At 55.1% G+C, this 27,183-nt stretch overlaps 1 protein-coding gene across 4 annotated transcripts in view; it reads left to right on the plus strand.

The window, feature by feature from the left end:
• The first annotated feature begins 2,062 nt into the window (after positions 1 to 2,062).
• Positions 2,063 to 27,183, plus strand: part of TBX4 (T-box transcription factor 4) — a 57,223-nt gene continuing 32,102 nt past the window's right edge. Inside the window, exons 1-4 of one of the 4 annotated variants that reach the window (XM_005511931.3) lie at positions 2,063 to 2,350; positions 17,342 to 17,534; positions 21,539 to 21,627; positions 26,269 to 26,427. In XM_005511931.3, the coding sequence (XP_005511988.3) occupies positions 21,616 to 21,627; positions 26,269 to 26,427 (171 nt within the window). In that variant the 5' untranslated portion in view covers positions 2,063 to 2,350; positions 17,342 to 17,534; positions 21,539 to 21,615. Of the gene's footprint in view, positions 2,351 to 17,341; positions 17,535 to 20,511; positions 21,628 to 23,443; positions 23,594 to 24,737; positions 24,981 to 26,268; positions 26,428 to 27,183 lie in introns of those variants that run through there. The other 3 variants (XM_065036772.1, XM_065036774.1, XM_065036773.1) reach the window with 3 other exon arrangements.

Below are 27,183 nucleotides of genomic sequence, written 5' to 3' on the forward strand. Positions count from 1 at the left end.
GAGCTACTGTGGCTCCCCCAGAGGAGCAGAGCCTTTTCTGTCAGTGCAGGGGGGAACTGTCAGGCTGGGAACTGCTTAAACAGAAGGAGGGAAGTGTAGTTACTATAATTAAGCTTGTAGGATCATTTCTGAATAAACATCACTCAGATGAGTAACAATTTAACAGGCTCTACTTTTAGCAAGGGGGCACAGCATGTGCCAGTGTGAGGGCTCACCAGCCCTTGCCACCACCCTCCTGGCCATGCTGGGTTTAGACTAAGCTGGCTAGAGCAAGCACAGCAGGGAGATGGTGCCTGTGCTGCTGAACAGAGCCAGCGCTGGCAGAGCCTCATGCCAGGTTCCTGCTGTCCTGGCACACTGCAGACAGCCACGCTGTCCAGCCTGGTCCAAGGGACAATGAAGGTTTAAACGTTGCTTCCTCCTCAAGGGCCAAACACTGGGGCCGGCAGGGCGTCCCAACCTGCCTATTGAGCACAAAGCTTCTCTTCACTAGAGATGGGAAAGTGCTCCCTGCAGAGTGTGGGTTCACGATGGTGACCTCGAGGGATGGTTCTGGAAGGCAGGGAGCAGGGCCTGGCTCCCCCCAGGCATGGGGCGTGGGCAGCAGGGCGTTTCGGCAGGAGCTGAGCTGCTCCAGGCCTGCTGTGGCCAAACCCAGGCTCTGAGAAACCCTATTCAAACAGTGTGACAAGCAGCTACTGATTAGTCATGCACTGCGCTGGGATTATTTTCCTCGGCTATGAAAAGGCACTGGGAGGCCCTGCGAGGGCACACCCAGCACAGCACCCCAAATGGCTCTGCTGCTTTGCACCCTGAAATGCACCCGACAAAACCTGGCATGGCCATGCCGTGTGCTGTGGTCACTGTCAAGTCCCCAGAATGAAGTGCTGGGTGCTCCGGTGATCCCTGTCTGGCAGAAGGTGTTGGTGTTTAACCAGCAGGTAAGAGAGGTGCTGCCTCCACCAATGTGGTGAGATCACCAAATAATGAGGATTTCACTAGTGTTAGTGGCAGCTTTTGAGTTTCTTTGGCTAAATGCACAAGGTGCTTGGCTAGACACTAAAAATAGCATTCCTACCCTAAGGGTTTCGTGGCCCCCGTGGACAAACCCCAGCTAACTTAGCCACCAAGCCACTGTGCAGCACAATAGCGCTGCTGGAACAGCTCCACGGGCGGGTGTTTGTAAACAGGAACACCGGCCAGCGCATCTCACAGGCCCGTGCAGGGGAACGCTGCCGCTGCTCTCATCCCTGCACAGGACCAGCTGTGGTTTCTCAGGCCAAGCCGGGCCCTCACCAGGGCTACAGTGCTGTGCTGCTGGCGCTGTGCCTGTGCGTATCCTTGAGCATGTCACGTCAGGTCACTGTTGCGCGGCAGGTGACAGCGAGGTGGTGACACCTTGTTGGGTGTGCTCAGGCCCTGATTGCTGGTCAGAGTGGGAAAATATGGCTTTTTGTCTCTGTGGTGTGGGGTTTACAGGAACCAACCACTGCACACCTCAGGGGAAAGGCAGGGAGGGTGGCAATGCTATGAAGCAAGGCACGCTGTGATGCGAGGCTCCTGCCCTGTGCCAGGAGCTCCCTCAGATGTGGGGGGCTCCCAGGGCCCATCAGTGCCACAGGCAGGTTCAGATTCCCCATTGGAACATTTCAACGAACATTTGAGCCCCTCTGCCAGCCCCGACTTTGTGAACACGGGGTGCAGCCGTCGGGGAAGGGAAGCCCCGGCCCGGCGGCAGCGGGGCGAGCAGCTCTTTGTGCCGGGCTGGCGCCTGCCTGCCGCCGCGCTGCCTCCCCGGCCGGGACAAAGCGGAGCGGGCCGAGCCCCCGGCTGCGGCTCCCAATTAGGGACCCGCCGGCGCTGCCCCCCGCGGCGCGCAGGGGCGGGGAGGAGGGAGGCGAGCGCGGTCACGGCCTTGGAGCCCCAATTACCCGCGGGGCCGCCGCTCTGTCTGCCGCCCCCGATCGCGGATCAATAGACAAAGGGCAGCACCGGGAACCTCTGCGGAGCGCTGCCTCCCCCCGGCCGGGTATCTCTTAGCGCTGCGCACCCGCGGGCCCGGCCGCGTAGGACACCTGCGTACCCCGCCGCACCTGTGCGCTCGGGGCGGGATGCGCAGCCGGGGTAGCGGCTCCGCACCTGCGGCCGGACGTGATTTATGGGGCTGCTCGGTGTGCGTTCTTATTTTGTGCTGCTGCCGCTAGTTCGAGCAAGGTCGGTAGGTCGCTGGGGGGGCTGCTGTGGTCTCCTCTTCCATCCTGCCCCGCCGGGGATAGGGTCCTGAACCCCAATGAGGCGTCCTCGGAGCCCCGGTGTGGAGGACAGCTTGTCTCTTCAGCAGCGTGCTCGGGTGAGCCCCCCCTGACTGCTCCAGGGCTTTTCCGTCCCGGAATCTCTGTCCGCGTTCTTTCTATGGGCGCTGGCGTCCCAAAGGCCTCTTTGCCTCCCTCAGTCGGTTCTGGCCCGTTAACTCCCCGGGGGCACAGTCCGGGCATGGTCTGGGGCTGCGGGAAGGATGAAGCAGCTGTTTAGGCTGTTCCCAGAGCTGCTTTGATCTGCGCGTGTGTCTGTGGGGGTTACAAATATTATCAGGCAAAAAGTAACTGTTTATTTTGATGCAAAGCTGGTTCTTAGCCGCAGGCACCGTTTGCTCTGAGGCAGGGTGGGAAAGGGGAAAGGGGAGGCTCTCGGTTTATTCCGGTTGTTTATAGTGGCGGGTGATGGCGAGGGAGAACCGGGCCCCGTCGCCCCGCGGCGCCTGCCCGGGCCTTTTCCCAGACCTTCCCCGGAGCCACATCGGGAAGGGAGGAGACGCGGCCGCGCCCCGGTGGGTGTCTGCTCGGGACATCCGACTAGACAGAAGCAGCCGGCGGGGCTTTCAACTGCCCTCTCCGCTGCTCTTCTTTCCAGCTTTGCGCTGGGGTCGCGGGGGGGAAAACAAAACAAACCACAACACCAAAAAGGTGGTTTTTCTTCCTCGGGATGTGCCTTGGGCTCCAAAACGTTCTGCCAGGCCGCCCCGTCCAGGCTGTGCCCGCTGCTGCCCCGAGCTCGGCCGCCAGGTGGCGCAGTCTCGCCGCGGGGGCGGCCAGATGCGGGGAAACGGTGACGGGGCCTCTCGGGGGGTGCCCGGGAGGTGGCGGCCGGTCCGGGGCTCCTCGGGGCATCCCCTAGGGGGTAGCTGTGCAGCAGCCCGTACTGGTGGCACCCCCTGGTCATCCACAGGGTTTGTCTTCTCAACCTCACCGGATGGGGGGTCTGCAGCAGTGGCCCCTCAAGTATCCCCTGTCGTGTCCATCCTCTGGTCCGTCTGTTTCTTGCTGTCACAGCCTGTCCTTGCTGCCTGTGCCACCGTGGTTCCCCTTGCTAAGGGCTGTTGTGTGTGTATACGTTCACTTTTTCTTTACATGTGTTCTGTGTGTGTGCACAAATACGTAGGAGCAGCCGTCCTGCAGATCGATAAGGGCTTTGTGCTATTCCCCAGCTTTGTGGGTTCTGCCAAAAATGTGCATGTGACACCTATAGACCCCCTCAAAAAGCTGCAAGTACTTGCTCTGAGGCATCTAAGCATGAACAAGCAGGCAGAAGTGGTGATGGTGTGTCTTCTGCATGCTGGGGTTTATTTTGCCTGAAGAATTAATGGGTGAAATCATGTGAGAAAGGCTGCTGCTTTCCCTCGTCAAGTTGGCATCACTGTAATTGGTGACATAAGCACAGGTACATCTGTCCTTTGCCTCCCATTGATTTCTGTAAATGGTCCTTGCCTTCAGCCTTGGGCCTGGCTTGCTCAGTAATTCTTTGGAAATAAAATCTAATTAAAATGAGACAGCGCTGTCGAGGGACTACCTAATTGTCTTTGCAAAATGACCTTGTGGAGGTCTTGGCTTGGTTCCCAGCAGAAAGGTGTTGTCAGTGCAAAATCCTGTGCAGCTGAGGAGAATTGGTTAAAGACTTTTGGGAAATAATTCCCCATGCTGGGAAATAATGACCTGGTAGAGGCACTGTGATGCTGTTGTCCCTGTGCTGCTCCAGCTTGAGAGCTGTCCTCCCTGCCTAGGCTATGTTGGGGCTCAGGGACACCCTCAAAATGGCTTTAAAAGAGATAAATGGCACATACAGGGGTTCAGCCAATGTAAATCCCAGCAGGTATCCCCAGTGGTACCCTCTGTTCCTCCACATGCTAAACACATGTGCTTTCTCCCCATGGCAACAAGAGGGGAAGGTGGTTTGGCTGTTAAAGCCTCAGAAGCATCTGAAATTCAAGAGTGATGGATGCAGCCAGCCCTGAGCTCCCCCATCCCAAACGTGCTCGGGGGGGATGCTGGGCAGCAAGGCCTTGGCTCTGGGGGGATGCTGGGTGGTGCTGCAAGGGGAGCGTGTCAGCAGCTCCCATGGACCCCAATTCCTGCAGAGCCCCTCATCCCTGGGACAGATTCTGGGACGGGACTTGTCCCGGTCTCGCAGACAGAGGTGGAGAGCCAGCCTCCACGAGAGGGAGCGTTTGCAGGGATTTTTATCCCAGCTGGACTATGGTGTGTGTTGTGGTGGGGTTTTTGTTTTGGTTTGGTTTTTTTTCCCAATTGTTTTCAAGCAGAGGTGCCTCCCTCCTGGTTGGTGCCACCCTCAGCTGACAGATCATGCAGCTGAAGCCCTTCACCTGCACTAAAAGCCCATTTTCCTGGGGTGGGGGGAGAACTGGGCAGAAATCTCAGCTTTCCAGAGAGAATTGTCACGCTGTTATACTGCTATTTGCTGTGCTTTGGTGACATGAGGGGAAATCCTGATCTTCCCTGTGAGCTGGGGTAGTTTGCTGGGACCCCATTTCAGGACTGGGGGGTCCCACTGTCCCCCGCTTCTTGCTGTTCCTCTCTGGACAGACCCCACTTTGGGAGACCCCACTTTGAGGCCCAGGGTGCCTGCAAAAAGGGAAAGGGCTATTTGTGATTTCCTAAGTGACTGCCACAAATCCAAGGCCAAAACTCCCACTTCAGGGGGCACAGGATCGGGACTGGGTGCCTTGGTGGCCGCATGTGCTGTGAATGGTTTGAAGAAAGATGCACAAACAGCCCGAGCCCTCTGAGGGGACCTGGGTCCTGTCTCCCCCTGCCCTCCCCACATGGCCCTGGAGCCTGCGAGCACTCAGACTACCCTATCTGCAAATTGCAGAGCAGATTATCAACGAGCATGTCTGAGATTAGAGCCCCATATTTATGTCTGCTTCCCCCAGAGCTGGGGAGGCCAGAGCTGAATTTGGTGCAGACTCTTTGGCACCACAGAGCTGATTACTGGAGTAACCTTCTCCTTTGCTGGGAGCATCATGAGGAGGGCTCAGGAGATTTTCAATTAAGTAAACTACAAAAAAAAGAGAGGAAAGGGAACACACAACAACAACAATTTCCTCCATCAAGGTGGTGAGAGGAAAGTCAGGCACATCTCTGAGATGCCGCTGATTTGCGCAAACTGTGACCTGTGGGATGAAAAGTAAGTTACTACAGAGGTTGGACCCTGTGTGCTTCTTCAGCTGCCCTTTGAGGAGGTAAATTATTGATTGAGAACCCAGTGAGAAGGCCAGAGATGGTGGGTTTGCCACTGTGGGGTTGTGGAAAAGCCCCAAAGCTGCTCCTGCTTTGCTGTCCCAGCTCCGTGTGCCCCACAGAGTGTGCATGGGAGCAACACTTGCTTTCGCAGAGCCTGGCGCTGTGCAGAAAGGGCTTCCTCATCAAACTGGAGTGGGATATTTGTTTTGTTCTGAGGGCTCTGGTTAGGAGAAATAGCAAAGATCTTGCTCAGCGTCCTCTGTTCTCCTAGCAAACCTCTGGCTTTGGATGGTGCGCAGTGCAGCAGCAGTGTTGCTGGGCCAGCCTGCTGCTGTGGCTGGCAGGAGCGGATAGCTGTGTCCAACCAGAATGGCTTAACAGGCTTAGCGCGGCATTGTTCTTATAAACAATCACATGAATTAGTACAAATCTCATTACATCCGTGCTTCTCCCAGCCTACTGCGCTCCTAATGCCAGGAGCAGCCCCTTGCAGGGGTCCGGTGATGTCTCCTAGTGAAGAAACTCCAATGAGCTCTGAGCTGCTGCTGTGGGTGCTCAGCCCTCACGGCTGCATCCCTGCAGAGCCCTGGCATTTCAGGTTTGCTTTTTCTCAGAACCATTTCCATTAAGCTTAATGGGGAGGGAGAGAAGAAATCTAATAGCTAAAAAGCCACTCAAGGTCCTCGGCTATTTTGAACCTGATTTAAAGCCTTGGCCGCTCTGTTAGGGCAGTGATTCAGCTGATGTTGCCCAGGGGTGCTCCTCGCGTCTCCCCGCGTTAAGCGGTGGGTGCGCAGTGATGTGCTCCGCACCGGCCCCGTGTGCTCGTCCCTGGCAGCTCTGCTCTCTGTCAGCTCTTGCTCTCGGCTGGCCAGTGACCTGCCGCTGCGAGAAGTGGGGCTGTCTGGGCAGGGTTTTATAGCGTGTTCAGTTAAGAGTTTAGCAGCAGAAGTGGTCAGTGCCCAGAAAATGTGGGAACCGCAGGTTTAGCCTGGAGCACTCTGGGGCAGGGAATGGTTTTTCTCCCACCATTGCCATGCTGTACACGCCTTCTGAATGCTGCTGGCTCCCAGGCAGCAACAGGCCACCGTGTCTCCCATTTCTCCACCCAAATCACTCCAAAAAGCAATACAGGAGGCTCCCTTGTTCCAAAGCCACAGCTGCTCCTAGGGCAAAGCACCTCGCCTGGTGCTTCAGAGCCTGATGTGGGCTCCTGGGGGTCAGGGCAGGAAACTCCATGGGAATTTAATGACAAAAAATGTTTTTTACATCTTTGCTGCTTCACCTCTTGGCAGAGGAGGGATGGGAGCAGCGAAGGACTGGGGCAGGCAGCAGAGCTTGAGAAAGCTGCTCCCCAGGGACCCGGGCTCCAGCAGTGCAGCCCAGGATAAGCGAGCATGAGAAAAGCAGGCTTAGCCCTCCAGTCACCCGTTAGATGTGTTTCCGGCTGCTTTTCATCTCACTCCGAGTTTAAAAGCCATCTTATTCCGGCACTGCTGCAGCTGCCAGCCCCGGCACAGCTTCAAAGCGGGGCTGCCTTGGGATGGCCTGGAGGGAGAGGTGCAGGCAGGACGGGGGGGGCTGTGGCCCAGCAGCACCTGCCAGCCCCACGGGAGCTGCATCCTCTCAAACTGGGAGGCTCTGGCCTCCAGCAACCCCCCTGTGCTCCAGGATCTGCCCCCACAATCAGTCTATGGCTTTCCAGGAAAGGGTGATGGCACAGGACTGCCCATGGGGACACACTCAAGGAATGTCACTTGTCCCACTGTCCTTAGACCCGGAGACTGGCTGCAAATAGCACCAAGGTTGCTCTTTCTCCAGACCCTTTTTGTCCCATTAGCACAGAGCCCAGCCTTGCAGCAGGGAATGGAGTCACCTCTAAGACAGGGACCAGTGACCTCTTGGAGTTGTGCCTCCCTTTTTTACATTTGCTTACCTAAATTTCATCTTCTTCTCCTCTGTAGTGTTCTGTAGTATGCCTGGGGACACTTGCTGTCACATACCCAGTTCTGGGAGGACACAAGGGATCCCACAGCACTACAGAGCATCCTTGTGGTGCTGGACATTTAAACCATCTGGAAATGAGAGGATGGTGAGTAACTCAGTGCCTGGCAGAGCTGTGAAGGTGTCTGCCATAGGCTGATTATTTTGCATGTCACAGCTCGGGTGATGCTGGTGGATCCTCAGTCTTACAGAGTGACTGGTGCCCAAAGCTGGGGCTTTCCCACATTCCCAGGAAAGGCTGGGGATGGGGTCTGCTCCATCCTGGGTCCTTTTTGGCTCTTCCTCAAGCAAGAAATACCAGATAAGCCACACACTCTGGTACACTGTCTGGCTCATTGGAATAAGCTTCCCAAAAGCCAAATACCCTTCTGGGCACTGTGTCTTCACTGCCCTGAAAGGAGCAGCATGGACAGCGCTGGGGTGGTGCATGGGAGTGGAGGGGCTGAGTCGGAAAGCCAGGCTGCCTAAGGATGGATGCACACTTTTTTCCCCCCACCCCAAGTGTAAAGGTAGAGGGAGAGCAGCAAACCTCCCCGGATGGAAATGTGCTGCCCAGACTTCTCTTCTTGGCCTTTATTTGTTTGTCAAGCCCCCAGATGCGATTCTCCAGTTTTTCCAAGAGCTCTTGCTTCAGCAAATCTGTCGGGAGAGGTGCACTTACTGCTTGGTGACAAAACGCGTTCTTGAGATGGAAAAAGCTCTTTTCAAGGAAAACATGACATTTCAGTGGAAAAGTAACTTTGCATGCTGTTTCTAATTTTAAAGCTCTGCCTTGGAATGCTCCCATGGACTTTGAAATCAGAGCTGGCTCTTATACTTTCCAGGTTTTACCCACCTTTCCCATATAATTCCAAGTTGCTCCCTCTATTAACAAGACAATATTAATTCTGCCTTGGTGGATTTTGCATAGATCAATTCCAAAGTGCAGTTTCCCTTATCCCATTCATTTTTTCTGATGTGTGGTTGTGCAGCTATTTTTCCCCCCTTCAGCTCTAAGCTATAAATACCTTTAGGCCAGACTCAGGGAACTGATCTAAGCCCTGTACCTGGCTGATACCTCCTGAATGAATGAATGGATGAATGTGCTTCCCAGTATCGCCCCACACTAAGATTAACTCTTTACAGCTGCGTGCTTCAAGTTAACACATCTGCCCACATCTCCATCAAACATGCTAGCGTTAATTTCCCCCTGTTAATCTGACCTGTGTCATGAGGGAGAAACACTGATAGGTTTTTTTACCCTGTATTTTGCATAGTCCCGGTTTGGCCCCACTGTGCTGAACTCTTTTAAAGCAGGGCAGCAAACCTGGGCGAGAGCCAAGTGCTACAGCTGCCCGGAGCCAGCAGAGGGGAGGCAAGAGCAGAGATTCTGCTTTTCCTCACTTTGCAATAAATTTCAAGAAAGGGGAAAAATGGCTAACGGCGTGTTATTATTTCCCTAAATAAGAGTGGTCTGGTCAAGCTGATAATAGCAGTGGTATCCATGGCAATCAATCTAACAGCAATCCAGCAGTGTCGGATGAAGCAATGGGCAGGCCGAGGCTGGAGGGCTCTCCCCATCCCTCATCCTCCTGATTTGGGGGTCAGCTGCAGGGTTTGAGCTCTGCTGAGAGATGCATTTCTCCTGCAACACTGTGTCATCCCAACTGCGGTCCCTGAACCCTATGGCCACATCCTCCCCATCCCTGGACCACCAGCCCAGGCACCTTCTTCTTGGCAGAGCTTCTGCTGGGGCTCTGGGAGACTGGGGGAATATTTATATGGGAAGATGGTACCGTGGTGCTGCTGGAACTGTCCTTCAAGGTGAAGGACAAACAGGTTCATTTAAACAAAGTCATCCCTTTCACAGGTTTAAGTGAGTTTCACTGTAAAATGAATTTATTTCAACAAACCCTTTTTTGATAAATTAAAGCAGCACCACTCTGTGTATAATTCCTATAAACAATCTTCCCTAATGTTTACCTAACCTGGGCATGCAGAAACTCTCACACATTAAATATTAGATGAAAAGGAGCTATGAAAGCTGGTGTTTTTTTTTTTTTAAAAGCAAGAAACCCTGCGTGCCATGGGAAAACGCTTTGGAACTGGGGCTCTCCAGGTTCCAGCTGGAGGTGAAGGTGCTGCCACGGCTTTGTGTTGGGGTTTTTATTTCCAGGGCTTTAGCAGAGCTATAGCGTGGGGTTTGCTGGGCGTATAGGTCCTGGGTGCCAGCACCCACCCCTGCACATCCCTGTGTAGCTGGAGGTTGGTGGTGCAATGGTTTATCTCCTCCTGTGTCACATTTGTGCCTATGAAACAGTTTCCCATAGTCTGATCTGACATGAGTGGGATGAGCCTGCAACGAGCTGGTGCATTTCTTCAGGGCTTTGTGGATACCAAGATTGTGGGATCTGTCTAAAATGTGTGTTAAAACTCAGCTTATAGTCCAAATAAACGCTCAGAAATTCCGGTATCTCTAAGACGTGCTTGGAAGTGATTTATACTTTTTTGCTTTTCGTGTTTCCCTGATGCTTTTCAGCATTATTTTTAATGACACGGTGTTACCGGAGATAACTTTTGGTGGATAACGTAGTATTTATGAAGAAACCAACAGCTAAATCTGGTTATCATTGACGCTGCTTATAAAATACACATAACAATCAAGATACTGACCATGGCAGTAAATTGAAAATATATTGAAAACATAAAGCATTTTTTTCAGTTTATTAGTAATATAAAAAATATTTGGGATTGCTTCCCGCCCTTGTTAAGAAGAAAGGTATAGAAGCCATTGTAAGGAAATCTGTAGTAGTGTTGGTCCAAATGCCAGCATGCTGGGTTTTGTGGGTTTCAGATAGCAAACAGCCTGTTCTGGACACGCTATGAGTACCTGGAGTGTGTTCTCATCTGCCGAAGGGCTCCTGGAGGGAGCCCAGCCTGGAGCAGATGCTGACTCAGCATTAATGCCAACCGATGGGGCTCTGAGAGGTGCTGGGAGCAGGTTTGGGAGCTACTGGAAGGCTGGTGGCTTTCCAGTGGTGGCATTAAAATATGTGATGTCCCCCGCACTGGCTGCAGTTCCCTGTGCTGCGTCAGGTCACCCCTCCTGCCCGCACAGCGCAATTTGGGCGCATTGTTGAAGGGTTAACCTGGCAACCACTGGGTAAGTGTAAAAATATTAATAAGACTGCTGCAGGTCACCCTAAAATGGGAATTTACGGTGGTAGTCAGAGCTAATGTTTTGGATCAATGCAACATCCCTTCTCAGAATGAAAAAATAAATTAAACAGACTGTCATACGGAGGGTATGTAACCAAATCAATAATATTTATTGCATTTAATCAAAAATAGATTCAGGTAAATGTATTCCATATGATAGCCATGCACTTTGTGTGATGAACACCTCACTGGTGAGACTCAGTGAGCTCCGCACCACTCACTGGAGCTAGGGCTCAACCCCCCTGTCATTACACATTAATAAGATTAGGGGTATTCATTTGTGTACGATGCTCCGAGCAACAGATAGGGTGTGTATGTGAATGTACCTAGGGAAATTATCACAGGGGCTTTACTGTGGATAAATAATATGTATTTAGGAACCAAAAATCATTCCTGCTTCCCCTGTGCTGCCTGGTTTGCTGGCTGCATCTAGAGGGCAAGGTGCGATGCTGCTGTACAATGTGTTGACCTCACATCAACCAGCCGTCTGGCACATGTTGATACCATCCAATGTGGCCTTGTGGGTGGGTGTGATGGGGACAACTGGATCCCCTGACTGGGGCAGAGGTGTCTGTGCCTTCAGGAAGGCTCTTGCCACCATCCTGAAGGAGCAGGTCCCTGGCAATGAGGGGTGCTTACACCTCCCCTGTTGCCCTGTGCCCATCGGGTGCTGCGTTCCCATCCTGAGAGGAGGATTTGATCACCAAAACCTTCCTTCTCCTCCTGGAAGTTAAATATTGGAATTCTTCCTAGCTGCATATATAATTCACTACATTAATCTTCTCTTAAAACATATTCCTTCCACAAAGCCCCTCTGTATTGATCCAACAAAGACAATTATATATTATGGGGGGAGGGGGAAACAGCTGAAATATTTGAGATTGGCCCTTTGGTGGGATTTATTACGTGTCTGAACTATAGTGTCTGCCTATTTTTTATTCTAAGCCTCTATGACAGGGGTCATGTCTTCCTCCATATACTGTACAGCGCTGTGCACTCCGATGGGGCTATATTAAATACTCAGGATGATTGATCACACTGTATAAATAACACACTCCTGTTGTGTTTGCAGGCATGCACGTGGGTACATCAGTGGTACTTCTATTCTGCGCAGCCCGAGCGCCAGCAACAGATACTGCTGCCCCATGCACAACGCAGTTGTAGCGTCCTGAGTATCATGCTCTGACCCTGAAATTGGTCCTTCTGGAGAGCCCCAAGGTCCTTTCCAACCCAGATTTCTTCTGGTTCACTGTTTTTTCCCAGCCCAGTATGTTGCAGCGACCTTTCTGAGCAGGATGCTGTCCCAGGGCATCTCATAAAGGTGATGCAGTGCACAAGCCCAGAGGTTTTTGGGTACCCTGCATCTGCATGGGAACCCATCACACTATTGCCTTGGGGTACAGGGTTGATGCCCTTTAGGAGAGGGATCATGTACTATCTCCATCCATACCCCAAAATAAGGAGGCAAAGCAGACAAACTGAGAGTGTCTGAGAGCCTGACTGTGTAGGCAATGAGAAAATAATGAATTACCAGGATCGACTGTTTGTAAATGCACGTGAGATTAATGAGCAAAGGCTTCTCCATAACACAGAAGGCATGAAATCAATCCCGTGCTCCGAGAATAATGAGGGAATCAATAGGATTACGAGGTTAAGGCCGGAGTAAACCTGAATGACAGCTGCAAAATAAATTTTATTTGGAGGACGTGGCTGGGGTTAAATGAAACATAATAAATAATGTAAAGCATTTAAGGGGTGGGGAAATGGTCCAGAGATGTAAGGAAGAACAGAAGGCCCCACAGTCGCTAAATCTGTCCAGTTTATATCCACAGTGTGTTTTTGCAGGCGTGTGATGTATGTGACATATACCATGCCTATGGCTGGGCTAGTGGCACTGTGAGGTGTTCTCCCCTCCAGGACAGGGACAGGAGTGGGATGCATTTGGAGGGCATCGTGTATGAGCTGCAGGCTTGTGCATCCCTTTCCCCCTGTGTTTCTCTTTTGGTATCCGATTAAAAAAGCCAACATTGCTGCTATCCCACTGTAGTAGTTGCACTGATTTTTCTGACATAATTAACTCCCGGTTCAGCTCCTCCCTGCTAGGAGCATTCAGGGAACGAGATCCAAGGTTCCTGGGATGTGCCAGATGCTTTATAGGCAGAGCCCAGCCCAGAGAGACGTCATCTGCTTTTGCCCCCTCGGAAGCACATTTCCCATTCCAGGAGGATCAGTTCTGAGTGGAAATGGGACAGCAGAGATTTTGTTCCTGAATCTCCATGTAAAAAACCCTTTCACTTCCTCCGGGGCCGGTCCCAGGGGATGCCATGGGACACTGTCCCAGATGCTCTTCCATCAGGTTACCCTGCGCCGCTTGTCCTCGTGGAGCGGGCTGTGCGTGTGCGGCTCAGCCCTGCTAATAACAGCTGCGTGTGTTTTTCCAGTCATTAAGCGTATGACTAATAGAGCTGTCCTGGCTGCATAATGCACGCTGACAACAAGGAGCCTCAGGGGAGAGGAACAGAAATAGAGGGATATGAAGAAAATGGCTTAAGTTTATCCTTCAGTCAGTAGATGTGCTTTCCCCGTGGGTGTTACATCCCCACTGTGTTGGGGCAGGAGGCTGGAGAGCAGAGAGTTGCCTTCTGCCACCCTTCCTGCTGCAGCTGCCTGGGGCCCTGGGTGTCCATCTGCCTGTCTGTCCCAGGCCACTCAATGCAGCACCATGGTGCTCTGTGCTGCGACCTGCCCCTGTGCAGGGGATGCTGTGGGTTCATCCCTGTGGGTGATGCCCGTGTGTGTTCTGACCCCAACAAGTGTTCACCTCAGCTCTGGTGTCACCAGCACAGGCTGCTGATGGCAATGCTGGCTCTTGGTAGTTTATCCCACTGCCACATGCTGAGTGTACACGATGAAGGGTTTGCAACCTCCTGTGTGCACAGGCAGGTCCCTGCTGCCTGAGCGTCACTGTCTGTCCCCGCACACGTGCAGCACCTCCCCACCGAGGTCCTGCAGAGCCACCTGCCTCCCACATGAGATGTCTCTGCAACAGGATGCAGAAAAATGCCTTTAAGTTTCCTTTTAATAGCTCCTGTAAATCTTATTTTATGCTAAAGCTGAAGACGCATTTATTATTGTCATAAAGGAGGAAGAACTGGTGAGTCCCTGGCTGGCCCCAGACCAGGTGACTTGGGCAGAGCAGAGGCAGCAGGTCAAGGGCCAGGGTTATCCCCCACCATTTGGCACATTTGGGGACACATCGATTAAAAACCTTGGGCTGCTTATGGGGCACACTCCCCCATGGCCGGGAAGGACAAGAGGAGCCCTGGGTCCAGCACATGGAGCTGTGGGCCAGGGCTTGGGGACCAGACTGGGGATGCACATGTCTGAGTGCCTAGGCACTGGTTTTCCTCCAGCACCTCCTCTGCCATAGGAAACCATGCAGGATGTATTTTTTTAAAAAATGTTTTTATTTTATATTTTTAAACCATTGCACAGGCAATCTCTATCCCAAATCCCAGCCCAGAGGTCAGTGGAGAATTGGCCCTGCACCTGCAACCTGAAACCAGCTCTGCCTGGCTGGCGAGCCTCACGCTGCGCTGCTAATTGGAAGGTTCGGGGGGTTGTTTTTCTTTTCTGTTTTATTTTGAGGTGCTGTTTTGAAGAGCATGGCCAAGAATGGGAATTTCATACAGTAAACAGAAAAGCTGTTTTGAAGTTATTTATTGGTTCTGTTTTCCAGCACGTGGGCTAGTATTGATTTATTTTGCAGCGTCTCCAGAGGCTTCTTCAAGGTTAAAATGTAGACATCGCATGTTAGGCTGGACGAAATACTGGCAGGAAAATGCATTTGGCTCTTTTAATTGGAAAAACATACTCCTTTTTCACCCTGAGGCCAAGACTCTACCACAGCAGCACAGTGCAGCACAGGGAGGGCAGGCAATGTGTACACGCAGGAGATGCTCTGGTTCACACTTGCTCAGGGGATTTGGTGGGAGCACAGAGGCCCCCACAACTGCAACCAGCTCTGAGATCCCACTGGACCCCAAGAGCAATTCCCCGGGGGACAGTGGGGCCAGCAGCTGTCCTGGGTGGGGAAGCTGGGTGTGAACATCCTGCTGAGCAAACCTGCCTGGGGTTTAGGAGCCGCCGTGGCCAAGCTTGGTCCCAGCTCCATTTTTGCCTCTGTGAACTCATCCCAGTTGGCATCGGGGCCTGACCAGCCTTCCGCAGCCCGGCAGAGATGGTTTAGTGCGGGTCCCAAGTGACTCATGGCAAGGTCTCATCCAAAGTGGAGATGATCTGCATCAAGAGCAGGAGACACCCACAGGTACCCACCTCAGAGCCCATTACCCTCTGTTTTCAGTCAATGCAGTTGCAACCATTATTCCACTGGAGAAGATGATGGGAAGAGAATTCTTCATCCCTAAGAAGCACTTGGCAGCCCCTCACACCCTCAAAGTGCTTCTTTGAAGCTGTGCTGCTCCAGTGCCACTTGTGCCCCTTTCTTTGGGGCCTCAAAGGAGGCAGTGTCAGAGACAGGGTGGCTGCTGCTGCCACAGGTTCCCCTTCTCCATCACTCCTGAGCTGGCGGTGAGCACATGCAGTCGGGGCAGACGTGGGGAGCTCTGCTGGGAAGGTACAGGCTGAGGTTTAGAAATCATGATGTGTGAATTGAAATGGGAAGCAACGGATCTCAGGAATCACCGCAACTGCTACAAGGTGTTCCTGAAGCTGTCAGCAAGCCATCTGCCCACTCGCCCTAGGTAAACACCGCGCCGCGGCCGCCGTGGCCAGCCCTCCCTGGGAAGCCATGAAGCAGAGGGGTCCCATGGGGTGATCCCTCTGGGACGGCAGCGTGGTCCCAGGTGGAGATGGGAGGAAAAGGGCTTTGGAGCGTGTGTGCATGGAGGGAGCTGTGCTGCCTCGCTCGTGTAGGGACTCTGGAGCAAAGCCCTGGCTGCAGCACTCACTCCTCGTAACTCATCCCAGGGATACCCGTGGTGGGGAGGCAGCAGGCGACCACGCAAAAGCCACTGGCCCCAACACACAATTTATGGCTCTCAGGGAAAAATAGCAGCCAGTTTGGGAGTAGATCAGCGTGCAGGAGGAGCATGCCTAGCGTCAGGCTGCCACCCGGTTTCTCTCACTCAGAGCTCGTTATTCAAGTGTTGACTGTGTGTGTTGCTCCCCTGCGCACACCACAACCACCCCAGTTGTGCAGTGGGTGCAGTGGGGATGGGGAAAAGCATGAGTGCAGCAGGCTCAGTACACTGGGTGGAAAGCCTGCCATGCTCCAGTCCTGCTGCACATCACAGCTCCCGGGACTGTTTGGGCAGTGGGGGTGTCACTCCCTGCCATGGGGACATCTGGGCCTGTGATTCTCTTGGACACCAGGCACCAGTGCTCGGGGTGAGTTTGCTCGGGGGCCACGTGGAGCAGCGAAATGGCCACGGGCTGGCCCCATCTGCAACCCCAACAGGGTGAGGCAGGCAGGCAGCCTTGAAATGGCTGATTAAAAAAAGCTGGGTGACCTGGGATGACACTGGTGGCTGGTGAGTCAGTATGGCCCAGAAACGCATCCTGTGGGTCGGGACTGCAGCATCTTCACCAGCCCCAAGGGTGAGAGTGGGATGAAGGGCCTATGGCTGAGACAAACCCAGCGCTGGAGGGCCTGGGGGGCTGATTGTGTATCCCTGCAGGTTTGGGATACAGCCCCAGACGGTGTCCCCCACACCTGCTACTTGTCTGAACTGTTAGTCACACTGTGCCTCAGTTTCCCCTCTGTGCAGGGGACAGTGGTGCCCCTGTCCCTGGGTGCCTAGGGTGGTGCACTGAGCTTTTCTGGTGTTGAGTGAGCTGAAGAAAGGCAAAACTGGAAAAGAATGAGTCTTTTTAGCAAAATTGGGCAGGCGGGTGCCAAGGTCCACCTGTGCCTGGTGCACGTGGGCAGGGAGGAGTGCAGAGGGTTGCGATTTCAGGGCTGAGGCCCTTTACCAAAGACACCAGGGTCTGCGTTAGCCTGGGGCTTCCCATGGTGCCAGCCAGCACTCTCAGTCCTCCTGTTCACTCACAATTCAAAATAAATACAGGGGGTGAACATGACCTTGAGTGTATAGTCTAAAGCTTTTAAAACTCTCCTCTAATTCTTTTAACTTCCCACATATCTATCCTCTGCACCAGCCTCCTCATTTCTCTTTCTCTACAGTAAACTTATACCCTTTCTGAAGTGCCCAGAGAAGACGCCGTAGATGAAATGTTGCTTTAGCTTAATTTCCTATTCCTAACATATGCTTTAATTAATGTCATTTCCTTTGATTTGCTGCCAGCATGCCAGTGCAGCACTTCCTTCGTTTCCCAACCTTTACCGTAACCTTGTGGGAATGAGTATCAGGTGTTCCCTGTTGATTTAATCAGTTTCAGGGCATTTATCTTGAGCTCTGTGGCTTTCCTGGGCTGCTTTGGTGGCACCAGCACAGAGGCAAAACTGCAGTATCTTCCTTTGTTGGAAGTGCTGACTATGTGTGGTACACAGAGATGGATGCTTGTATGTAAAGTACTGACCAACATTTCTTATCCATGTTTGTTTGTTTTATACTTTTTAGGGCTGAAGGTTTAATCCAGAGCAGTGAGGAACATGGAAAATGAAGGGAGAGGAAGACTCCCAGCTCCTGCTTTCTGTGTGTCAGGATCAGAGAGGTGTTCCTGCTGCCAGTCTGGGCATATGCTTGTGGTGATGGGGGGTGGTTGGGGGCTAGGGCAGAGCCCCCTTCACCTCCTCCTGGAGCTGGCTCCCAGGTAAGCATGGGGAACAGTGGAGTAGCAGCCCCTGGTCTCTCTCTGTAGCAGTGGTTGTGCTGAAGCTCAGTGGTGCAAACTTTCTCCATCCTGCTGCACTGAGAACCAGGGCTCTGTGGGTGAGAACAGTATCTCTGGTGTGCCCACTGCTCCTGCTTCTCCCCAGATTTCATTCCATTGGCTTAAGACAGGTGCAGATTGACCAAGAAGTCCCTTTTCCATCCCGCTCCACTGCATGGTGAGATGTATGTGCCCAAACTATTCAGCACAGCTGTGGACATGCAATGCCCTCGCTCCAGCTGGAGCTCCTTTGGCCTCACTGCACCGACAGGTCAATGTCCTGTGCTGCTGTGTGGGGAGGAAAACCACTAATTTGGGGTTTCTTTTTCCTTTCATTATCCTGATGGGCCCAGCTTGGTCTCCTGTCCCAGGCAGAAAAGCACCATTAAGTTCCCCACGACTTTCTCTAACTGGTACAACTGAGAGCTGCTCCTGCACAGTGGAGCCTAGAGGAATGTTTAGTGATTGTCTATTCTGGCCCCAAATCACTGGCACTTGCATAAAGCAGGCCTGAAATGGCCCCTTTCCCAGACAGCTCCTTAAGCAAGGTTTTCCTGTCTCTTTATTTAATGAATCTCAGCCATCCTTTCTCCCCTTGCTGGAGCCAGGGGCAGATGCAGGGGAGGGAGCACACTCTGCTCCAGCGTTTCATCTCTCCCCTCTCCCCAGTTTCTCTCCATCTGCAGTATTTGGGGTTCCACAGCAAGTCATGCCCCATGAGGAGGAAATTCCCAGCTTCTGGGCCCCATACCGGTTGACTATCCTTTCTATTCCCATTTGCTTTTGTTGAGAACACACCCCCAGGAATAGGAGTGTGATGCTTTTTTGCAGCTCTTCCACCCTGAAGGCTGAGCCCTGCTTTTGGAGTAACCCTGCTTGTTGGGTGGGGAGGAAAATACCCAAAATGGAGAAGGGCATTTGTCCCAGGCCCTGCCCCACTGCAGCCTGAGGAATGTGTTTCATTGCAGTGTCCTGGGAGTGGGACCAAGGCGTGGGAGGGATGTGACTGAACTGCCACATCCCAGAGGCTGGCTGGTGATATGGGGGGGTTTACTGGTGAGCAGAGTTACTGGGAACTGAACCCAGCTCGAGGGCTTCCCTCTTCATGGGAAATCCTATTCCAGTGTGTTCTGATAGCAGAGGGATGCAGTGGTGAATTTTGATGGACTTTGCTGACCTGCTTTCTAGGAAGGACCTTTGATTCCCACTTCCCTCCCTTCCACCGCCAGCTCCCCAGCAGCTCTGCAGCCTCCCAGTGCTGGGGCTGGCCCCACTGCTGCTTCCCCCTCACAATCCGAGGCCATCGCACTGTCCTGCCAAGCAAAACCCCTCCCCAAGGCGGCCCCTTCCAGCCGCAGCCTCCTGGTCCCCAGACCCCCTTCCTCCCCGCTCTCATCTGCCTCTCACCTCACCTTCCTCCATCCCATCTGGCCGCCTCCTCGCCGGCAGCTCCACATCCGGACGCGTGTTTGTGCCTCTCTGCTCTGGCCCATGAGCCCTTATGCTTGGAGACTGACTGCTTCCACCCTTCAAAATCAAAACTGCCGTCCTGCACCCTGAAAGCCTCATGCCCATTAAATCTGTCCTGGGTGATTTAGCAAGAACCTGGGACCAGACTGACCTCCAGGAGCATGATACATTACTATTGTAGGCATCTGGCAAGTGTTTAAATCCCCAGGGTCCCTGTTTGCCCCTGGCAAAGGATCCCAAGCTCCAAGCCTGGCCTCAACCCACTGCCATGCTGCAGGGTCTGGCCCCAGCCCAAGGGGAAAGGACTGGCCAAGAAGAGCCGTGGGCTCTGGCAGGGAGGGAAAGCTTGTGTGCACCAGCCTGGGAGGCGGTGGCTTTGCCAGTGGTTGAGATGATGCTTTTGCCTAAGTAGCATCTGGAGTACGAAGGTAATCAGTGAGAGCGTGGGCTGCAGCCTCTGTCCCAAAGTGCAGTGGTGCTCACCAGCCACTATCAGCACACGCTCCTGCATTGTTGTGTTGCCTTGCTTGGGTTGTTGGTCAGCGGGGTCTGTCCTAGAGGTGAGGGTCCACGTTGGGCTGTAAAATTCAAACGTGGCTGTTTGACCCAGCCAGCCATGGCAGAGCAGCAGGCGGTGCCATGTTGGGGGGATAGGACAGGGGCTGCACCCAGCTCCAGGGCAGAGACAGAGCTGGCAGCTGGCTGCCTTCATCCCTCCTGCTGGCAACTTCACACCCAAACCACCATTTTTCTCTTCCCCTGGAAAACAGTGATATTTTTTTTTCCCATAGCAGTAACCTCGTCCTCATCTCAAGCACAAATGAAATAATCACTTTGGGCAGGGCTCGTTCAGAGCCTCTCATCCCCTGTGCAGCGATGGGTGGATGATGCCAAGTCCTCCGTGCAGAACCACAACACGTTGCTCTCAGAGCGCTCTGGTCTGGTTTTGCAATACCTTAAGGCAGTTTCTTGCTCTGATGCAAGGCTCCCGACACAAGCCTCTCCTCTTTTCTTCCTGCCTGGTGAGAAGTGACTTGCAGTGTTGTCGCTTGGTGGATTTAAGTGCATTTCAGTTTTTCCTCGTAGCCCATGTGCTCCAGAGCAGCTAACCTGGAAGGTTTGGTGCATCCTGCTCTGCCAAGGTCCCTACAGACCGCTGAGCCACCCTGGGGCTGCTCTCCCCTTGCTGTGCACTCATCGATGTGCCCTGACCCGCTTTGCTGCATGATCCCTCCTCTCCTGGGCTGTCCTGAAGGCCTTGGCCAAGGTTTTCCAGCACTACCAGTGACCATGGCACATCTACTGGGGGCTTGTGTGCCCGGAGGCACTGACCTGCTGTACTCGGTGACTGCCGCATGCAGAGCAGCGATGGCGGGGCCCTGTCCCCACAGCACCATTTTGGCTCAGCACAGGGAGTGGAGCTGCGGCTGTTGTTGCCTTACAGCCAGGCTGTGAAAAATCACAATGGCCGGAGCGCTGGGTATTGTTCTGCTCTAATTTTTTAAACCATTATTTCCATTTTGGCATGGCCCCATTTGCCTGCTCTCATGCTCCAGCATGATGTAGCTTTAGGGCTCTTTTCATTAAAAAACAAAAAAAAATAATTGCAAAACAGACAATTTATTTTCTCCGATATGTTGAAATGAAATCAGACCTTTGGCTATGAAACACCATTGGGGACTATCTTGGTCTGACGTTCGCCAGGGCAGTGATCTCTGGACTGTTCATTCTTACACAGGGTGTTGCTGAGCTTATGGTAAAGTGCCTTCCATATAAAATGTGCAATGGACTTGAAATGTTGTTTCTCTATATGCTACTTTAAAAAATAGTAAGACAGCATATTCAAAAATAAAAGTCCAGAGCCTTTAGACAAAAATAGTGTAAGTTTTAAAAATTAAAACAATTCCACAATTGTTAGCTTTTATTTGTAAAATACTTCGGCTTTTGAAAAACGTCTAGATACATGAATATTCGTTCGTAGTTTAATTAGTACTGGTTACATAGTGAACTTTGCCGGTTTGCACCCTACATAGCTTTGCTTGAAATTACAAACGCTAAGTACACTTCATACACTGGGACAAAACTATAAAATATCCCCTAAATATTTAAAACCAAATCGGAATCTGGTTGTTCGTTTTAATTCCCCAGTTTCAGTGGAGCTTGGTGCAAGGCTAAGTAACAGATTAGTTTACAAAGTTTTAAAACATTCGTTAAAATATTTACTTAATGGTCTAAAACAAAGCCTTAGAAGCCTACAAACGTGTCAAGATCAGGCAAATACGCGAGGATAATTCGACTGAACGATTTAGAAGCAGAAAATCACTTGCATTTAAAATCGTGCATATTTTCAATACCCCTTTAGTGCCTCTATTTTAGGCAGATGCTTAAGATTAAAGGGCCGCATGTCAGCCTGTATCTTACCCATGCTTCCTGTCATCGTTTCTTTGCGATTTAATTTTGTGTTTTCCTTTCAGCCTAGAAGTGTTTGGTACCAGTCTCTTGGCAAGCGATCCTGAGGAATGGAAGGATAAAGAAATATGACCCAGCTGCTATGCACAATGAGGTTTGTAAGTCCTTGTATGGTATAAATAAGCATATTACACAGTTATTAGAAAATTGGCACTGTCCCTGTTTAGAAGCTCGAGTCTGATGCTGTGTAATTCCTCCCGAGTACATGCATAATTCAGTATTAGCACTCCATTCTTCCAGCTTTATTACTGGCCAAATTCGGCAACTTTTTCTTAGTCCTCATCCATTCAAACCCTCCTCGGCAGTGTAAACCGGTGAGTTTCCGCTCAGGCCAATAAATCTATGCCAACCCATGCGGCCGAGGCTGGGTCCAGACTTCACGGGAGCCGTGGCCGGACCCCGCGGGTTCCCCCGCCGCCTCGCACGGGGACTCGGAGCCGCGGCCGCCGTCGGTACGGTCGGGTGCAGGCTCTGGGTTCGCTTCTCCCCTCGTCTCCGTCGTGGCTGGCAGGCTTTCTTTGGGGGAAGAGAAGCAGGTTTTCTTGGGGGGGAAGAGGTTCGAGTGAGAGGGAGCAGCGCTGGCCACCGAGGCTGGAGAAGCGGTGGAGCATCCCCGCAGATCAGAGCCCGCTCGGTGTTTCCCGGCCCGCAGATTGAGTGTAATTATTGGAGAAAAGCGACTGTAAACTTTTATTAATCGCCGGTGTTTAGGGCCAAGGCATGAGCGAGCTCGGTGACAGTGATGAGTGGTTTGGAGCGCCGGTCCCTGAAAGCGGGGCTTATCCTCCCCCTGCCTGCTCCTTTGACTCGGCGATGATGAGCCGTGAATAGGAGCCACCCTGCCGTCGGGGATCCGGCCGTTTATCTACCGGGTGATGACAGTCGGGCTCGTTTTGAGCCTCGCCGTGAACTGCCGAAGCCTCCGGGAAACGCACGGCGCTGCCGCAGCCCGTGGGCTCCGTCCGGCGGGGACGCTTCGCCCCTCGGCGCCGGCCCCATCCCCTTGGTCCGGAGTTAATGAAACCGGCCTCAGCTTCCCCAGCCGCCCCACCGACCCCACCGTGGGTGGATGCTGCCGGGGCTCACGGCTCGGGGGAGCCGAGCTCTGACACCCTCAGCCGGGGCCGAACGGAATGGGGCCACCACCACTGCACCAGCATCCCCGTCTCCACCGACAGGGAGGCCAGGGGGTTGGCGGGAGGAGGAGAAGGCGTCGGCTTTGTTTTAATTAAATTCTCCCCACCTGGGAATCACCGTCTCTACCTTTTATTTTATTCAGGTGTGTGTGTAGGGGAAATGCATTTAACTTAAGGAAGTGCAGGCAGAGCCCGTGATTCCCACTGTCCCAGTCCAAGGCTGCGGGAGATAGGGGTGGAGGGAGGCTCACCCAAACAAAGCTGGGAGAACGGCACCAACCGCAGAGTTAAAACAAAAAATCACCTTTCCGTGGAGCTCGGGCCTCGGCAGCCGCCCCGGGGCCCCGCAACCTGCGAGGAGAGCCCGGCCCGCAGGTGGGAACCGGTGGCGGGATATAGCGGTCCAAGCGGAGGGGCGGCTGCGGTGTCCGGCTGCGCGCATCCTCCGCGGCTCTGCTCTCCCGCGGCGGTGGGGTTGGGGTACGGGGACGGTCTGTGGCTCAGAGGCAGCTACGTCCCGCAAAAATCACAGCGGTTCCTCTCGGCCTCGCAGGCGCACGTCGGAGCTGCTGCCGGCCTGGTCTCACCTGCCGCCGGTCCCGGCCCGCCGGCTCCTGCGGGAATTGCTCGCCGCTCGCTCGCATCCCCCGGCCCCCCCTTTATATATATATTTTTTTTTCTCGTAGGAGTAGGAAAAAAGTTCATTAAGAGGTTGACCCCAGTTTATTTTTTATTCTGCTCCTGTTCCCAATTTCGGCACCACGTGACGGTGGGAGTGAGTTTGGGTTTAAATTCACTTTCAAGAAAACCCCGATAAAAATCCTGTCCTGTGAAGCCCCGCCGGCTCATGGCGGTGTCCCTGTGAGCCCGGGGCTGCAGGAGGCGACCGGCACCTCGGTGCCCGCCCGGGACTGGCCGGCTCGGGTAAGCAGCTTCCGCCTGCCTCCCTCCCGGTGGGCGCGGAGAGGGTGCACAAGGGTGCGGGGGGCGCGATGCAGAGCAGACAGAGGCCGGCCTGTCGTGCTACGTGTGCAGCGGTGGGGCTGTCGCGATAGGCGTAGCTAAAGGTGGTAGCGCGGGAGCCTTGGGAACGTTTCGGCCGCGAGTGGATGCGAGAGGCCGCTCAGCACAGGACGGGCAGCCCCGAGAGCAGCGCTGTGGAAGGGTGGTAGCGTGTGTGTTTTGGTAATCGCGACAGCAGAGCTGAAGTGGCCCGTTCAGTTGCGACAGCACTCGGGGATTATCCACCTGGTTTGGGTGTTTGGCTTGGCGCTGGGAGCCTCGAGCAGGCGGTGCCCGTGGCTGGAAAGTTCGGGGGCTCCTGGCTGGGGGTGCGCAGGGCCAGAACAAGGCTCGGGGGTCTCTGTCGCAATCAGGGGAGGATGGGGAGCCTTGTATCCCACTTCCCGGGCTCTTGGGAAGACACACACCCGATGACGGGCCGCAAACTGGAGGGAGGCAGGCAGTTTGACTGCCTATGCAGCAAGGCCGGGGAAGCTGCTGAAGGCTGCCGACCCTCCCTGAACCGTGACCCCCACCCGGAGCTGGCTTTTCCCCATCGCCTCTCCCGGGCAGTCGCGGCTCCTGCCACAGAGTCCCGCAGTCCCGTACCCACCCGGCCCACCGAGCCAAGCTCACTTCCAGCGTGGCCTGTGCCCACCGCGGCCCTCCTGCCCTCGCTGCAGCCCCTGGCCCGACTCCCTGGCAGGCAGTGGGGAGCGCCGGGACCACTGGAGCTGGGAGGAGGCGGCGGGGCTGGGGGTCTCCCCCACACCCCGCGATTCCCCCCGAGCAGCGAGCGGCCCTGCATGCCGCCAGGCCCGGCGCAGCGCCGAGGCAGGCCTGGCAGGCTGGGGAAGGCCGCACCGGGCCCTTTGTGCGGGGCTCGGGTGGCCGATGTCCCCGGCTGGTCTCCCCGATGTGGACCGTCGGGTGGGCGCGGGGCCGCGGCCGGGACGAGCGGGTCGGTCCGGGCGGAGCGGGCCAGAGCCGGTCTATGGGGACGTGATTGACAGCGGCAACGTCAGCAACAGGAGGGGAAGGGAAAAGGGAGGGGGGAGACAAAGAGGGAGGGAGTCGAAAGGCCCCAAACTGGATCTTTATGGAACATTTTCCGTCAAGATCAAGGGAAAGTGAATCCGCGCAGCGGGGGATGCCCCGCACGCCGCTGCCATCAGGGGCCGCGGAGTCTCGCCCGGCCTGAGTGCCCCGCGCAGCCGCCGCGCTGCCCCGCGGATGCGCTTCATGCCGCAGCCGCCCCCAGGCGAAGCCCGGAGCCCTTCGCTGTGCCTCCTGTCCCCCGGCCGGCCGTGTGAGTTCATGGGGTGCGGAGGGAAGGAAGGGAGGGAGCGGCAGATCCACGGGTGTGGGGCTCCTTGCAGCCTGCCGAGCCCCCAGCTTTTGGCAGGGCAGCCGCAAGCAGCCTGCCCCAGTGCTGCCCTGGCCTGCCACCCGGCTCTGTCCCCGGGAGCACCAAGGTCCCCGTCCGGCGGGCAGTATCCGGGCGTTTGGGGGGCCTCCGCCGCCATCTCCCACCTGTGGTTCCCCGGGTCAGTAGGCCCCGCGGTGCGACTTGGCTGCCTGGAATATTCTCACCTTGCCAGGGCTCGGGCCGCCCCGTTCTGTTCTCCCGAGCAGGGCGGGGGGACCGGCGTTGCCCTCGGGGTAACGGGTGAGCCGCTGCGGCCGGGGGCTGCCGGGCGCTCCGTGCCCGGGGGATGCGGCACTTACGGTGCCGCTGTGCATGAGAGCGTGTGTGTGTCCACTCGCACGGAGCGGGCCGGCTGTCCGTCTCCTTGGCTGGAGCTCTCCCTAGAGCTCTGCTGTAGCTGGAACTGGCTGTATCAGGCCTGCTCTCTCCCTTGGCGGAGCAGAGCAGGGGACCGAGGCAGAGGAGCGCTCCGTCGGGGTCCGTCAGGTTTTCATCTTGGGGAGTGGCGGTTTCGGTCCGCGGGGCCAGGACTCCGCAGCCTCCTCTGTCCGTCCGCCCGTCCCTCTGTCCGTCCACCCGTCGAGCAGGGAGCGGGGTGGGCAGCGGCGTCCCTCTGCGCTGTAAAAGTCGGGGTTGATGCGCGGCAGCCCCGGCGGAGCTGTCAGGCCTTATCTTTATTGGCTTTTCCCAGTCTCCGTCCAAGTTTAAGAGGGGCCCTTTTATCTCGGAGCTCAGCACTCTGCCTGTTTACGCTGCCCGGCTCCGCCGCGGCCCCTGGAGTCCCCGCAGCTCCGACGGGACGGGGCAGAGCGACCGGCCGGGCAGTGCTGCCCTCTCCGACGGGTACCGGCCCCGCACGGTGGCAAAAAGCGGGGGGGAGAAGGAAGGGTCGGGGCTGCGGCCACATCTGAGTTGAGCTGCCCGGGCCTCAAGCGGCGGCTCAGCCACGCGTGGGCGGCTCCCCCGCGGGGACAGGCTGTCCCTGCCCGGCTTTCCCCCGGGGCTGGGGGTGTCACGTCCCAGTCTCGCCGAGTGTTGCCGCCTGCGGAAAGACCGCGGGCCGGGCCGGGAGGGCCTGACCCCGCAGGTGGCTGTGCTGGGGGGCGGGCAGGGGCTGGACGTGCCCCCCGGTGCTGCTAGCTAACGGTGCGACTCTCTCCTCTCCAAGGAAATGCTCCAGGAGAAAAGCCTGTCTGAAACCGAGGAAGGGTTTCCAACAGCCCCCGCGGCCGGCCATGCGGACTCCTCCGCCGGCTCCCCCGTCCTCGGCGTAGCCGGGGGGAGCAACACGCCGCTAAGCAGCCCGCAGCTCCCCGACCCCGAGCAGGTACGCACCGCCCGGCCCCGCGTCCTGCCCGACGGCTTAGCTCCTCGCTCTACGCGCCACCCCGACTCGGGGGGAATTGCGAGGAAATCGCATTTTTCTTTCATTTTATTTTAATGTTTTTCCCCCGTGCAGAGCAGGCTGCCCTGCGCCCACCATCGAGTGCGGCAGGTCGGGAAGGGCGAGCCGGAGTGCCACAGACCCGCGGTCATTGGGGCCCGTCGGGTCGCGGAGCCGCGGCCGTTCCTCCCGAGCAGGATCCGGCCTGGCGGTGGATTTCGTTGTTTTTTTTCCCCCCGTAATTAAAACGCCGGGTCCGACCACAGCCTCTCGGCCCATGGTGGTTTCTCTGCCCTCGGCCTCCGTACCCACCCGGCGCCCCCGCGTTGCCCTCGGCATCCCGCGGAAAGGAACGGGTCCCCGCAGAAAGCACGGCCCTGGACGCGCACATTGCTCAGCGGATCCGGGTGTTCCTGCGGATGCTCCTGGCCACGGCTTTTGGGAACCACAGGGCGACAGCGAGGTCTGTCTGTGCCATCGGGGCATGGAAACCCCTACGAAAAAGAAAAAAGAAAAAGACAAAAAAAAAGGGAAAAAAAAAATCTCTTTCACCGCAGTGTCCCTCCTGGATGTGCAAATCTGCAATTAAAACCGGCCTCGGTTTGTTTCTCTTATTTTTTGGCAAAGGGCAGTGGAATTTTTGGGACTCCATCCTCTTCCCGCACAGACAGGACCGGCGCTGGGGTGGCTTTGTCCGGC

The sequence above is a fragment of the Columba livia genome, chromosome 20 (assembly GCF_036013475.1).
Source record: "Columba livia isolate bColLiv1 breed racing homer chromosome 20, bColLiv1.pat.W.v2, whole genome shotgun sequence".
Lineage (NCBI taxonomy): Eukaryota > Metazoa > Chordata > Aves > Columbiformes > Columbidae > Columba > Columba livia.